Below are 16943 nucleotides of genomic sequence, written 5' to 3' on the forward strand. Positions count from 1 at the left end.
TGTGTGTGTGTGTGTGTCTAATAGAGTAGTATATTACATTTAGATATAAATAAAATTTTATCGAAGTTATATATTAGCAGCGGGTTGGTGGGTTGGGTTGTGTTGAGCTAGGCTAACCCAATTCCAACACTCTTAATTGGCTGTTTAACAGTGCCTAAACAACACGGATGAGTTTCTCTCCTCTAGGAAGTGACTCCGTGAGAGGTAAAGCAACAACTTTCTTCTTCACAAATTTCCCGGAGAAGGTCTCGGAGCAAAGTTTTTGGCGAGAATTCAAAAAGCATGGGATGTTAGTAGATTTGTACGTGGCCAGAAAGAGGAACGAACAGGGTAAGCGTTTCGGTTTTGTGAGATTTATCAAGGTTGAAGATTGGAGGAGGATTGAAAAGAACCTTAACAAGATGTGGTTAGGCTCTTACAAGGTTAGGGCCAATCTCGCTCGATTGAGTAGGAAAAATGGAGCAAAGGCGGCAGCAAAGATCCCTGTCGGGCCATCTGCTGCGCACTCGACCTCGAAGGTTCGTTTCATTATGGGGGACAAATCGTTTGCGGAAGCAGTAAGTGGGGATGGCTGTAGAATAGAGCCATCTCCGAAAGAGTTGGTTGTCGAGGATGTAGTTACGAAAAGGAAAACTTTGGAGCTGTTTCCTTCGGAAGATATTCTGACCAGGCTGGAGTCCGTCCTAATCGGGGAACTGAAAAGTTTTGATTCTCTCAAGATGATTGGTTCTCTGTCTAAGTCGGAAGGTTGGGATGGTATTCGAGTTAGCTATCTGGGGGGTTTATCCGTGATGTTAGAGTTTGCCTCAAGTGATTGTGCACGAGGTTTCTGCGATAAGGCTTCAGCTTCCTGGAAAGACTGGTTTGTCAACATGAGAAGGTGGAATGCGGAGTTTCAAGTGGTAAATCGTATTGCTAGACTTGAAATTCAGGGTCTTCCGATTCAGGCTTGGGATTCCGGGTCCTTATGTAAAGTCGGTAGTCTATGGGGAAAAGTCGTGAATTTTGAGTGACTAGGTGAACTGGGTCTTTGTAGAACTCACAGATTTGTGGATGTCCTGACGGAGTCGATGGACTGGATAAGGGACACGGTGACGGTGGTCATCGGAAGGTTTCGTTATAAGATCAGAGTTATCGAAAAATTATGGGACGGACCGGAGTTAGGTGAAATTCTAGAAGCAGGATCGGAAGCTAGCTTTCTCAGTGATAGCGAGGATCGAAAATCGGAAATAGGAGCTGGCGGTGGATCGCCGTCTATTGGCTTTTACTCGCCGAAATGGAATTCGCCGGTGGATGGAGTTCCAGATTCGTTGTCAGCGATCAGGAGAGAAGCTGAAAGGTCTCCATGTCGGTCGCATGATAGGGAAGAGTTAATGCAGGATCAGATGTCGAGGAAGGATAACGGTGCCTTTATTGATGGGGACCTGGTTTTTCGTGAATTGGATTCAAAATGGGATAAGGGTGCGACACACAAGGAGGCTTTTGATGCTACTGGGTGCTCTAATCAGGCTGTTGATCTATCTTTGTTGGGCCATAGGAATCAGCCCCCCCCCTCAGCTGGGCCTAGCGTGGTATTAAAATCAGGTCATGGGCCTCCTTGCCCCCAAGATTTCTCTTCTCCTCATGATGGGCCCAGACCTGTCTCTCTAAATGGTACGCCTCATGTGGAGGCTGATCCTGACTTTGTTGCCGAGGAAGGAAGTGAAGTGGAAGGAGATGGCTTGGATCATTGGAGAGATGAACCGTTTGAGGAATGGTTTCTCCATTCCAAAATTGATGCTGTGGTTAAAAGGAATAGGCGTAAAAAGAAAATGAAAAAGGTTAAAAGCCCTTGCAACTGCTATCGGAGAAAAAGGGGACTTTCCTGCAAGCACGACGCAGCAATAGGAGGGACGGTAGGCAATAGTTTTGTGTGTGACCGAAATCAGCAAGAATCTTCAGATTATGAACTATTGATCAGAAACTCCAATCGTCGCATCCGAGCTGCTGTAGTCTTGCCAGGTATTTCTGATTCTCTTCCACCTTCAGATGGTAGCCAATTTCTGGATATTAATAATTTGATTAGAGTTGGTAAAGAAATTGGTATTAAGATGGATAATAATGTAGAAATCTTGGAAAGCATAATCGGCAATGGAGAGGGAGAGGTTTTATGTTAAAAATCCTGTCCTGGAATTTGAATGGGATGGGGAAGGAGTCGAAAAGGAATTGGGTAAAAAGTGAGGGGCGGGATCACAAGATTAGTTTTCTTTGTCTGCAAGAATCGAAAATGGTTGTTCAGCATAAGTGGCAAGTTGCTTCGGTGTGGGGTGGGAATCATTTTAAGTTCACATCTATTGATCCGGTTGGCAGGTCGTCCGGTCTACTTATGATTTGGAATGACTCCATGTTCCAAGCTTTGGATGTGGAGAAGAAAGACAGGTTTATTGTGGTCGTAGGCAAGTGGCTTAGTTCAAAGGTTAATCTTGGGGTGATAAATGTTTATGCGCCACAAGACTTTCAAAGCAAAAAGCTTCTCTGGGAGGAGCTGTTGGGAACGATAAGAAAGGCTCCTCGTATAGCTTGGGTAATTTGTGGGGACTTCAATGAAGTACGGGCGGTTGAGGAACGAAAAGGTTCGAATTTTGATCCTATTGGAACAAGATTCTTTAATGATTTTATTGCTTCTGCAGGTCTTCTAGATATTTGTCTTGGTGGGCGTAAGTTTACTTGGATGAGCAGAGATTGTTCTAAACTAAGCAAGCTGGATCGTTTCCTGGTAAGCGCGAAATTTGTAAACTTGTGGCCTATGTCAAATGCTCTGGCTCTCCCTAGAATCTTTTCGGATCATTGCCCTATTATTTTGGACTCAAGAAGTATCGATGGTGGTCCTATCCCGTTCAAATTTTTCAATTTGTGGCTTTCTGACCAAGAGCTGCAAGAGGTGGTTGAAAAATGCTGGAATATGTCCAGCTCGGAGTTCGAAGTCTTCTCGAAGCTTGAGCGACTATCCAGAAAGCTCCGTTACCTCAAGACGTGTATCAAAGATTGGAGAAAAGGTGTTTCCAGGGATGTTAAAGCGGATTGCGAGAATCTCAACCGGAAAATCGCAGCAATCGACCTTCTCGCGAAAACGGGTATGTTAGATCCGAATATGGTGAATGAAAGAGTGAATCTCATGATTCAGTTAAATGATTTAGTAGCCAATCAAGTAAGAGATCTTAAGCAAAAGGCCAAATCTCGGTGGATTGCGGTTGGAGACGAGAATACAAGCTTCTTCCATGGACTACTAAATAGTATATGTAAAAGCTCTCGGATTCATGGTGTGAATATAAATGGTTCTTGGACTTCTTGTCCGGAAAAAATAAAGGATGCTGCTCATGATTTCTTCAGTAACAAATTTGCGGAGCGATTCCCGATCAGGCCTACAATTAGCAGTCAGTTTTTTAAAAAAAATTCGGACTCTCAAAGGGTTTGGCTTGAAGCTCCATTCTTAGCTGACGAGATCAGAAGTGCGGTTTGGTCTTGCGGTAATAATAAGGCTCCAGGTCCGGATGGTTTTACTTTTGAGTTCATTCGTAAATTCTAGAACTTGCTCGGTAAGGATTTTACGGAGGCTGTAATGTTCTTCGAAGGGAATAATATTATAAACCCGGGTAGCAATTCCTCCTTTATATCCCTCGTGCCAAAATCAAGGGATCCTCTGTCCTTCGTGGATTATCGACCAATAAACTTAATTGGATGTGTAAGCAAAGTGATCTCGAAAATCCTTGCGAAAAGGCTGAAAGGTGTGATTGGTTCGGTGGTGAGTAACTCGCAGACGGCTTTCATCAAGGGTCGTAACATTCTGGATGGTTCAGTAATCGTTAACGAGTTAATTGCTTGGGCCAAGCGAATTAGAAAAAAAATGCTCATCTTCAAAGTTGATTTTGCTAAAGCCTTTGATACTCTTAAATGGAATTATCTTGATAATGTCCTCTTGCAAATGGGATTTGGTGAAAAATGGAGAGCGTGGATGAGAGGATGTATATGTACGCCTAAAGTTTCGGTTCTAATTAATGGCTCCCCTTCAAAGGAATTCAAGATGTGCAGAGGCGTTCGACAAGGAGATCCCCTTGCTCCTTTCCTTTTCATTCTGGCTGCGGAGGGGCTTAATGTCATCATGAAAGAAGCGCAGAGGAAAGAGCTTTTCAAAGGGGTTCATTTGGATAATCATATGGAAGAGGTGTCTATTCTGCAATATGCGGATGATGCCATTTTTATTGGAGAATGGGCTGCTGACAACGCAAAAAATCTGATAAGTATCCTTAAATGTTTTGAAGTTTGTTCCGGCCTCAAAATTAATATGAGCAAAAGTCGTCTCACTGGCGTCTCGGTTGGTAAGGACGAGATCACAAGTATGGCCCGATGGATCAAATGCAAAGAGGAATCGATCCCTTTTTTTATACATGGGGCTCCCAGTAGGAGGTAACATGTCGTCTGCAGTAAGTTGGCAACCCATCATCGAAAAGTTCAAGTCCCGCCTCTCGGTTTGGAAAGCGAGACAACTTTCTTTTGGTGGTAGACTATGCCTATGTAAATCGGTGTTGGGCAGCTTGGGCACTTACTATTTCTCAATGTTCAAAGCTCCCAAGAAGGTGATTAACATTCTCGAAGGCATAAGATGCCGTTTTTTTTGGGGTGGAACGGAAGATATAAAAAGAATATGTTGGATGGCGTGGGATCGGATTATGAGCAACAAGGGAAGTGGTGGGTTGGGGATTGGTAGCTTACGCACTTTAAACCTTGCAATGCTGGCCAAATGGTGGTGGAGAGAGCGTATGGAGCAATCTGCAATATGGAACTCGGTGGTGCGTTATTGCAACTCGCCTCAAAGCCTGGCGGGAAGAGGTAGGGGAGCAGCCTGGAACAATATTAAAGGTGTTGAAAAGGACCTCGGTGATATCGGTGTCAACATCAATAGTCTCCTAATCGAAGCGCCAGATAGGAATGGATGGTCTTGGTTGTTGGAGTCAAACAAATGCTTCTCGGTTAGATCTCTCAGGAGATTGATCGATTGTGTCCTGCTCCCTATGGACGATATGGAAACGGAATGGCTTAAGTGGGTTCCCGATAAAGCTAACATCCACTTATGGCGTACGCTTAACAATCGGTTAGCTACTAAGGACAACCTCTTGAAACGTGGAGTGATTCTCAACTCGGCAGATTGTCAGACGTGCCTAGTGTCGGAGGAGAACTTGGACCACGTTTTTACGACATGCTCCACGACAAAGGTTATTAACGCGCACTTGGCTTCGTGGGTGAACTGGTGGCCGGTTAATGCTTCCTCAGCTCGTAACATGTGGTCGGCGATTGCGACGATTCGGGACAAGTACAAAAGAGAGGTTGGTAAAGTGATTATGGCTGCTTTCTTTTGGATCATTTGGAATCAAAGGAACCGCAAGTCGTTCAACGGAAAAAGCAAATCTGATAAGGATGTTTGTAGTGAGATTCAATTCACCGCTTATGATTGGATTAGATGTAGAGCTAATTGTAGCAAATCTTTTAGTTGGGAGAGGTGGATTTGTAATCCGGTTGAGGCTGTGTACTAGGATAACAACTAGCTCCTCGCTAGTCTTTTAATTCGTGCTTAATAAATTGCTTTCTTGCGGTTCAAAAAAAAAATATAAGATGCATAGTGATACCACTATGTTACATCTTCCATCGACCACACAAACGACATCAATGTGATACCCAAGCACATATATGATGCATTGTGATACCATTGTAGTATCACCGGAGGACGGTGGCCGGCGGACGGTGGCAGGAGGACGGTGGCCGGAGAGAGAAGAGAGGAGGGAGGAAAGTTTTAAAATACCAAAAATATCCTTGCATTAATATTTTAATTCAAAATTGCCAAAATTATAAATTTCCTAATTTATCTATTGATTTGTGGTTAATATTGGTTCTCACAGTTACCACAAACTAATTAGTTCTCATTTGATTAGACCCCTATATATATATATATATATATATATATATATATAGAGAGAGAGAGAGAGAGAGAGAGAGATAGAGAGGCGGGTTATATTACAAACCGCCTAATTCATAAAAACTATGCAAAACCATTTTCGACCAATAGGAAAATTCTATTTTTTTTCTTTAATTTTAATAAGTAGGGGTATAATGGTCATCTGATTGTATACTGGTTAATATTGGAAGATAATAATTATTCTTAATTATAGAAACATAATAATAAAAACATTAGGTGGTAAATCAATTTTTCTTAATATAATTTTTTTTACCATTAATAGTTTTTATTATTTTATTAAATTTTACTTATTAAAATGTGAATTGTAAAAGCACTACCATATGAAATCTGATTTCCTTTCATTGAAAAAATATATGTAGTTTAAGCAATGAAACGAATGTCATGGTCAATAGTGACCATAAACACAATTTCACTGATAAATTTAGTTTACTAATATTTTGAAACTTTTTATGCATGAAAAAGTTTCACTTACGAAAATAAAGTATTCAGTTATTAAAATGTTTCATTCAATTTTCAAAAATGTTTCATTCTTTATATGTTTCATCGTTTATTATGATATCTCTTGTTTTAAAATTAGTTTGATTAGAAATTATTAAGAGTCTAATCCTACTTCAATAACCGTTAATGAAATAGTTTTATATATCATTCACTACTATATGTCAAATGGTTCATCTTTCATTGCAGGTGACAAGGAGTCATATGAGTTCATAACATAAACGGTGAAACAGTTTCATTCGTTCATTTAATGAAACAAAATATTTCATTTAGTATTCAAAATGTTTCATTATTTTTTGTTGATTAAAATATGTTTTTATGTTTCATAATTTATTCGGATATACCTATTTTCATTGCTCCTTACTTGGATCTATTTTTAATGTAGATGTTATTTTATTTATAATATTTAGTCATATAATGAAGATAATTTTTATCAAACATATAATTTGTCAGATTATTCTAACATTTTTTGTTAGAATCTTTATAATGATAAAATGATAAATAGAGATTTTAAAACAATGATTTTGTTTCATTAATGTTAGGATATCCACGATTTTGTTACCTCGTTTACAAAATCATACAAATTAAAATTTTGATAATTTTGCCCTTTTTTTAATTAAAAATTAAACTTTTATTTTTATTTTCTTTTTTATTTCCTAATATAAACACATTTAATTTTGATCATTGATCAAGAAAATTGATGGATGAGATTGGTTTGTAAGGTTTTCACAATTGAGAGTGGTTTGTAATTGATCGTTCATCTCTTTCTCTCTCTCTATATATATATGTATATACATATATTACTGTGTAAAATTTTATATAATTGTTTGTTTAGTTTATGTTTGTATTTCTTTTTAGATATATATATAGTATAGGTTACCAAAAGAGATTCATGACCAACGAATGATGACAAAAAATCTAATAGGAGAGAATCATTAGAATTGTTTTTGCAGCAACAACAAATAGATGTGTTAGAGAATATATATGACGTCAATAGATACTTGGTTGACAGATCCATCAATCCAAAGACTCCCTCATTTGATGTTTTACTTCGATGGAAATTAATTGCTAGTAGTTATTGCGTTTCACTACAACAACATCAGGTTTATAGGATGTCTAAAATATTTAAGTGCTCTAATATGATACTTTATAGGACTTTAATTTATAAGACAACAAAAAAACGTCATATCTAAAAGTGTTACAATATGTTTTTAGGACGCTTTTAGGTGTCTTAACAAGTTTTTATTATACTTTTAAAATAAAATGTTATATTAATTATTTTATACATCATTATCTTGAAAAACTGTCATATGAACACACATGCCCTATAAATTGTTGAGTTTATAGGACATTTCTCAAAATTGTTCTATAAAATAGCAAACTATTTTAAAGAACGTCACAAAAAACTTGTTGAAAAATCCTCTAAACCTATTGTAACATTTTTAAATAAGACATTTTATAATTTGGTCCTATACACTTAAACCTTATAAAGTATTTCATTCGTCAATTTTATATAACTACTAACCCGCCAATCCAACTTTCCTCAACCCGTAAGGGTTGGGTTATACTTTTGGATGGCTGGGTTGAGTTCCATCCTTAAATGATAGTTTTTTGCCAGAAAGGTCCTATTTATCTTGCATCAATTTCACACTATTTATCTTGGTTTTTGTTGACTCCTCATTCAAAACATAAACCATTAATGAAACCTTAATGGGTTGCAACAAATTGGTTATGGAATCTGAACTTAATTGCAAATTCGCCAAAATCCCAATTGCCTCTGATCCAACTGATTGACTAGTGAAAAGACCAAGTAGTGAAGAGATGAAACTTACCCCACCATTATCAACCACTGTTTTCTTGGCTGATTCATGGGCTGAAACAACCCTCCTCAGTTCTTTGAGTGTCTGAACCCTGGTTTGACATTTGACTTTCTTCAATGTCTCAAGAAGATCCAAACACCTTCCCTGAACATCCTCTGATCTCTTTTTCATATTATATGTACTTCTGTGAGAACCAGGTATGGATTAAATGATTGAGAGTTGAATATGGTGTGAGTGAATCATCCAAAAGCTCTTGCATTGTGGTGGGACAAGTGAAGTGCCCTAATGAAAACCATTTGAGAATGTTGGATCTTTCATATGTTTGGCCTGTACAAAGAGTCACAGGATCTTGCATCGGTACTAATGGGATTGTGAGATCGAGAGCTGTGAGATCGAAGTAGCAAAGAGATGGAAGCGGCTGTGGGTTTTTGAATAGAAGCAGCACAAAGAGAGAGAGAGAGGGCGGAGAAGGATTAAGAGGAATCAAGGGTTTTTGCTACCACTTAAAATTTCAGACGTAGGTAAGAGATTTTAAGCTCTTATTTGAAAAAACAAACAAACGCTCTTAATATAAAAAAGATTGGACTGAATCAATCTTCAAAGGTATTAAAAGCTGATTTTGAAGAAAAAGGCCCCAATATTATTATACATAAAATACATGACAAGTATCTGTTGACTTTTTATAAACACGACCAACTTTGGACCGCCATAATCACGTCCATGTTATTTGGTTGACATAGTAGCATGAATTAATTAGGGAGGTGGTAGTATCCATTCTCTAAATAGTTCATTGAAGCCGTGGAATATTTATAAATTTAAAGTGTAATGGAATGAATTCAATTTGAACATTTTGTCGATTACTTTATAATATCGATGTATATGATTTTTAAAATGTAACTTCAGTTTGATGTTTATTCAAATCTTTAGAAAATATCTCATGAAAATTACTTTAATTTATAATCTATAAATTATCAAAGTAAATGAGGCATGACCATGAATTGGATCCCACTTGTTGTGTTTGAAGGTTTGTCTTTCTCCATAGCCTCCTAATTAATCCTATACATCTCCGTGTTGAGTTTACTCACTTTTTCTTATCCAAATTAATATGGCCGACTTGCATTACAACGGCTATAAATACCTTCCTCCCTCTGCTATCTCCTTCATCATTCTCCTTTACTAAATACAATACTTTCCTTCACACACAATCCTTTGCATATAAATATACCAACAATTAATCTTTGGTAGTAATGGAGGTTACTTCACTTAACAAAATGCTTATCTTGTGGGTTCTTCTGTTAACCTCCTTCAACACCATGTCACTAGGCCAGGGCAATGGGTGTGGCAGGCAAGGAACTCGGGTGGGATTCTACAGGGCCACCTGCCCAAGAGTAGAATCCATAGTCCAATCAGCGGTTCAGTCTGCTGTCCGAGCCAACCCTACAGTTGCACCTGGTTTACTAAGGATGTTCTTCCATGACTGTTTTGTTAATGGTTGTGATGCGTCTATTCTCATCGATGGCCCATCCACTGAAAAAACTGCGAGACCCAACTCCTTCTTGAGAGGCTTTGAAGTTATTGATGCTGCAAAGTCCCAACTTGAAACCACCTGTCCTGGAGTGGTCTCTTGTGCTGATATTCTTGCCCTTGCTGCGCGTGATTCTGTAGTCCAGGTAATTAGATTTTTCTTAGCACACCATCTTTGAGTTTATGCATTAAGAACTACTTGTTAATTGGTTATTTATCGTTTTCCTAACATCTTGCAGACCGGTGGACGTAGTTGGCAGGTGCCATTAGGGCGTAGAGAYGGATTGGTTTCACAAGCATCTGATACTGCAGCCTTACCTGCGTTTAACGACACTATTAGCGTTCAAATCAGAAAGTTTGCAGACAAAGGTCTCAACACACAAGATCTTGTTACTCTTGTTGGTAAGTAGCAAATAAAAATGTAGAATAACTATATATTACACTGTATGCAACCCTGTTAATCATAGATCAAACCGTGTAATCTTTCTTTTACTAGGCGGACATACAATTGGAACGTCAGCTTGTGCATTATTCAGCTATAGACTATACAACTTCAGCAATACCAATGGACCTGACCCTGAAATAAACCAAGCGTTCCTTCCCCAACTCCGAGCACTTTGTCCCAATGGTGGTGATGGGTTGAGGCGTGTGGCCCTTGATACAGGCAGCGTTGATTGCTTTGACAATTCCTTCTATGAAAATCTGAGGAACGGACGAGGAGTTCTTGAATCCGACGCAAAGCTATGGAGCGATCAGAGGACTCGGAGGTTTGTACAAGGGTTTCTGGGAACTAGGGGGCAACCTGGATCGAGATTCAACAACGAGTTTGGAAGAGCCATGGTGAAGATGGGTAATACTGAGGTGAAAACGGGAATGGAAGGAGAAATTCGTAGAGTTTGTACGAAAACCAATTGATCATGATGTGGGTTGTAACTCGAATCATAAGTTTCATGATTCATACGTATATTAAGCATGTCTTAAGTTTGTTATCTATATAAGAGTTATATTTAGTTAGCGATTTCTTTGCGTACGTATATATGTTTTTGTTATCTATAATATTTGTTAAACATTTTGATGTCTTATGTTCAAATCTCGAAGGTTGTGCGAATACTTTGGCATCTTTGTTGTATCGTATATGTATGAAATACTAGAAAGGCCAAGAGCATTGTTGGACATAAAAATCGTAATTTTCTTCATCGGTATATAATAAAGACCACTCATTAACAGTCCCTCACAGTTACCAACTTAATTATGCTTAAATACATCAAGGTAGTTTGAACTTAGAACTTTAACCCAATGTATATCTATCAACAACAGTTGGAATAAGGAACCCTTTCAAGCAATGGCCCAGAGTCACCTCATTTAAACCTCCGTGGCCACAAGGGGATTTTTATTCCTTCTTGGATTTGAACCTGAGACCTCCTGATATTTTTGACCTTTGGCTTTTGAAGCCAAGCTCAAACCAATCAGACACCACCCTTGTGGTTCATTTTTTACTTTATAATTATTTATTTTATCTTTTATTGACGAAGATGGTAATTTTTTTTTTATGAAAATGTAACGTAATTTACCTTGATTCCTATTTTACGCGGCATGCATTTATAAGTTTCATTCTAACACGTGACATGTAAAATCTCAAACATCTAAATATTTGGTTAATCAGTTTAACTATTATCCGAGTGCTAAATAAAGACCAAGTGGCATGTCATGTCAGCATAATTAATAACTGAATTAATGATTATTAAGATACTTAAATTTTTGAAATTTTACATCTCACATGTCAACCCATCACCGCCATTCGGGCATTGTGTTTGGAGCTATGGAAGGAATGCTTGGTTTAATTCACTCCATCATGTAGAGTAACTTTTTCCGATTTTTGGTTGATTGCGAGTAATTCTTTCAATTGATCTAGTAGGTAAGAAATAAGATATTCTCATAGTTAATGAATTAAAGTGAAACCACTAGGTTAGATCTCGCACGAGCAGAAGCAGAGACAGAGTTGTCCCTCGATCTGAGATATTAGCGAGATTAGCTATACGCCACTTAACCTAAAGAAATGTCACTACAACAAATCGGGTTTATAGGACACTTCCAATTTCTAAGCGTCCTAATAGACCTCTTTTACCCGTTTCTGACAATTTTTAGGCCCTGGGCGAACATAAAAACAGGGCCCCCACTGCAAGAAACAAGGCTTTTAGCAACGACTTTTGTTGTCGCTAAAAGTCCGTTTATCATTAGAAAGAATATATAACAACATGTCATCGCTATAATTTATGAAACATGTCATCGCTAAAAGACGCATCGTCAAAGCTCACTTTTCTTGTAGTGACCTTCGGTAATAAATGTTTTTCATTAGTATAAAATTGAGTACAAGAAATGTTAATAAAAAAATCTTATTTATCTATATTATAGATATATAAGAGAGTACTTAAATTTACGTACTTCTTATTATGTAATTTTAAACCAAGAGTATAGAAACTATGGTTGATAAATTTTTATAAAACGTAAGAAATTTTTACTTTATAACAAGAAATATGTATTATTTTGGTACAAAAAGAGATTTTGTGTTAATGAAATAATCATGAGGTCAATGAGAGATCAATAATAAAGAAGATTATCAAGGTTTTCTAGACAAGTAGACAAATGGAGATTAATAAGAATATGAAAGAAAAGATGATCCATTGAGATCTAGTAAAAATAAATAATGAATTAAACATATAATATGCAAGTTCAACAAATGATTGGTTGAGCACTTAAATAGAATCTTGTGGTGTGGTGGAATCCCAATGAAATATACATAAGTCAAACAATTGATGAAAATATTTAAATTATATTTTTCTTCTTTTTTTGCTCAACTAAAATAAAATGTTAATATTAAAAGATTATGGAATATGACATATATAAGAGACATTACTAAATACATCTAGTAGAAAAAAATTATTGATTAATCACAAAACAATGAAACACGTCATAAATCATAAGAACAATAGATTAATTATAAAAAAAAAAGTAAAATATTTTATGTAGAAGCAAAAATAGATAACAATAGTCAACAAAAACAATTAGAACAACATAACCAATAGTCAATAAAAATAGAAATTGATAAAAATATCTAACAAAAATATACAGCAATAGCAAGCACATGATCTTAACGTTGAATTGTTGAAACACGAAAATAGTCAAGCATATAGAGATAGCAATAACTAATATCATTGGACCTTGTTGGAGATAAAAAAAATTATTGGGACAATAAACAATAACATATAATGAATGATCAATTAATTTTTTTTATTTTCTTCTCCAATGTAATTAGTTGATATATTTTTGGGCCCTTATTACCTACTAAATTATTTTTGTTCTTATTATATGCTATAATTTTTTGGTTTCTTTAATTTATTAAATTATTTTAGACTACTATATACTTTAAGGTAAAAATTTGGGCCCATTATATTTTTGGGCCCTGGACGTGCGCCCGTACCGCCCTCCTCCAGGGACGGCCCTGCCTCTTTATAAGACTTAGTTTATAGGACCAAAAAAATAAAGTGTCACATCTAAAGGTATTGTAATAAATTTATATGACATTTTTTGATGTCATAATAAGTTTTTTAAAACACTTTTAATATAAAGCGTCACATTAGTAACTTTATAAGACACTATTTGAAAAAATGTCATATAAAAACAAATGTTCTATAAAAAATTGAGTTTATAGGACACTTTCTCAAAAGTGTACTATAAAATTGCTAATGCGACACTTTGTATTAAAAATGTCCTAAAAAACTTGTTAAGACGTCCAAAAGCGTCATATAAACTGATTACAACACCTTTATATATGACACTTTATATTTTGGTCCTATAAATTAAGTCCTATAAAACGGTCTATTGGGACGCTTAGAGATTGGGGGTGTCCTATAAACCCAATTTTGTTGTAGTGGGTCGACCTAAGAAAGCCCTTTTCTATTTTCCGGTTCTTTGATTGATGTCACTTATATTTTCTGATATCCTAAAACACCTCTCAAAGTTTAACTTGTACATCTTTTTACAAGAAAATAATCGTGAAAATAAGTTAAGCGGGTGTATAAGACCCCACTTGATCCTCGATAGATTCGCCCCTGAATGCATTCTTAATAAACCAAGTGCCAGTTGGAGATGAACTGCAGATGGACTACGAATTCGACCCTTGGGCAGTAAAACAAAACAGGGTTCCTTTGCCTTGCATGTGCCATGGTAGGGTGGGTCACAGGCGACACACCAAGATGTGCATTTTGTTAAAAGAAGAAACCCTTCATGAGTTCATGACCACTAAACCGTACGGTTGATGCTTTTCCTGTGCTAAAGATTTAAGATCGAAATTTTATTGAATTTTAATTTTTTTATTTTATTTGGCAAAAAAACAATGACGTGGGAATTTTTATTTTTGGACAAAAATATATTATAAAAGAACCAGATTCTCTTTCATTTGTATTTTATGATATCAATTTTTAAAATTTTTATTTAAAAACACCAACTTAGGGATGTTTATTAAAATACACTTACAGCGTAAAAGTTACCACTCATATATACTAATCATACTTGGTAATGTTCTTAGCCATCAAATGACATCGTATACAACAATATATTTTACGCGGTAAGCTTTTAGTAGGAACAAATACAAATTGGTTCCGCACATCACACCCACACATCCTCCGGTCATTCATTGCATATCCATACTACGACCATGCTACTACCATTACTGTCACGCTCCTAACCTAACCCCCACCATTATTGTTGTTATCACAGCTGCCACTCACCCCCACCCCACCTTACCCCAACCGACCACCATGCCACTACTGTATGTTGCCGTCATACCCACCCACTCCTAGGCCCTAGCCACCCGAGCACTATCCCGTCATTATCATCGTCACGCTACCATCCCGCCACCCACTACCCCACTCTGGCCCCACTGCCTCGCCCCACCCTACCTACCCCATACAACCCCCACCTTATGGAGCAAGAGTGGTGGGGGCAGCGATGTAGTGACATGGTGGTTGGTAGGGTGTGGTGGGGCGATGGGTTGAATAGTCCAAACAAAGACGATTGTTCCAGTTCTATTGAGAGATTTCATTTCAATTCATACCAACCAAACGTGTAGTCAAATTCCATCAAATTTCATTCCAATTTTCTTCAAAGTCAAATTTTTTGATAGATTCTAATTCCATCAAATTCCATTCTGTAAACCAAACACCCCCTTATGAGTTATTTGATAGTTAGTGTATGGTTTGTTATAGGATGATTAAGTGGTCAAAATGATTAAAAGACTCTTGTAATATGGTGCAAAATGAAATATGGTTGTTTAATAATTGTTTAGAATGAAATTACGCGCTTAATGGTTTAGGGAGACCCAAGATACAAAATCATTTAAAAAAATTTAGAACCATTAATTAAGAGACAAACTTTTTTGTCAAACAAGATTCATCTATTAATGAAACTATTAATCTGATGTGTATATATATAGAGAGAGAGAGTTTGTTTCAAATACAATCCATCACATTTGTACAACCAATGCAACTCAATAAATTGAGATATTTATGGAAATGATGAGAGTTCATTTATTATGATTTGAATATTTATGGAAGATGAATATGGTTCATTAATTATAATTAATACTTTATATTAGGAAACAATCAAAACTTCTATGAAATCACATATTAATCAAATGAAATGGACGGTTGAGATTAGTTGTATTGGTTGCACAAATGTCAATGATTGTATAATAACTAACGTCTATATATATATATGCTCTGTATATATATATATATATATATATATATATATATATATAGGGGCCTAATCAAATGAGAACTAATTAGTTTGTGGTAACTGTGAGAACTAATATTAACCACAAATCAATAGATAAATTAGGAAATTTATAATTTTTGCAATTTTGAATTAAAATATTAATGCAATGATATTTTTGGTATTTTAAAACTTTCCTCCCTCCTCTCTTCTCTCTCCGGCCACCGTCCGCTGGCCACCATCCTCCGGTGATACTACAATGGTATCACAATGCTCATATATGTGCTTGGGTATCACATTGATGTAGTTTGTGTGGTCGATCGAAGATGTAACACAGTGGTATCACTATGCATCTTATATATGATTAGGTATCACAATGTATCTTTTGTTTAACAGAGTCAATATTTTTAGGTATCACAATGTATCTTTTGTTTAACAGAGTCAATATTTTTAGGTATCACAATGGTATCATAGTGGTATCACCGGAGGACGGTGGCCAGAGGACGGAGAACGGTGGCCGGAGAGAGAAGAGAGGAGAGTTATAAAATACCAAAAATATCCTTGCATTAAGATTTTAATTTAAAATTACCAAATTTATAAATTTCCTAATTTATCTATTGATTTGTGGTTAATATTGGTTCTCACAGTTACCACAAACAACTCAGTTCTCCCTTGAATAGACCCCTATATATATATATATATATATATATAGACTTGAGATCATGTGAGACCAGTCTGTTTTTGTGAGACCCGTGAGACCATCTTTTTACACTTGAAACTTCACAGTAAAATGCTGTGAATTTGACTTTTTTTAACCTTCATAGTGTTTTTGCTGTGAAGTTTCAAGTGTAAAAATATGGTCTCATGGGTTTCACGAAAACAGGCTGGTCTCACGTGAACTCAACCTTATATATATATATAAAGAGATATTCGAATGCTCTTGTATATATGGGTAATAGCTCTTGTGTGTATATATATGCTGCATGTATATACATACATATATATATATATATATATATGTGTGTGTGTGTGTGTGTGTATTGGAAAGATGTGAAAAGAATTGAGAGAGAGTGAGGTGGTGGCCGGTGGGAAAGGCGGTTATTGGGTCGGGCCAGGGCCGTCCCTGGGGGAGGGCGTGCGGCACGCCCAGGGCCCAAAAATATTAGGGGCCCAAAATTTTCCCTTACAAAATACAATAGTAGTCTAAAAGAATTTAATGAATTAAATAAACCCACAAAATTGTAACATATAATAAGAAGCAAAAAAATATTAGTACATAATAAGGGCCCAAAAATATTTCAACTAATTATATTGGAGTAGAAGAT

General features: G+C 36.5%; 1 protein-coding gene across 3 annotated transcripts in view; it reads left to right on the forward strand.

The window, feature by feature from the left end:
- Positions 1–10761, forward strand: part of LOC112516428 (peroxidase N1-like) — a 19220-nt gene extending 8459 nt beyond the window's left edge. The window contains exons 1-4 of one of the 3 annotated variants that reach the window (XM_025123467.1): positions 9570–9637; positions 9668–9992; positions 10086–10248; positions 10343–10761. In XM_025123467.1, coding sequence (XP_024979235.1) covers positions 9570–9637; positions 9668–9992; positions 10086–10248; positions 10343–10761 — 975 coding nt within the window. Of the gene's footprint in view, positions 1–9569; positions 9993–10085; positions 10249–10342 lie in introns of those variants that run through there. The other 2 variants (XM_025123466.1, XM_025123465.1) reach the window with 2 other exon arrangements.
- The last annotated feature ends 6182 nt before the right edge of the window (positions 10762–16943 follow it).

This window comes from Cynara cardunculus (genome assembly GCF_001531365.2).
Source record: "Cynara cardunculus var. scolymus isolate 2C chromosome LG 8, CcrdV1, whole genome shotgun sequence".
NCBI lineage: Eukaryota > Viridiplantae > Streptophyta > Magnoliopsida > Asterales > Asteraceae > Cynara > Cynara cardunculus.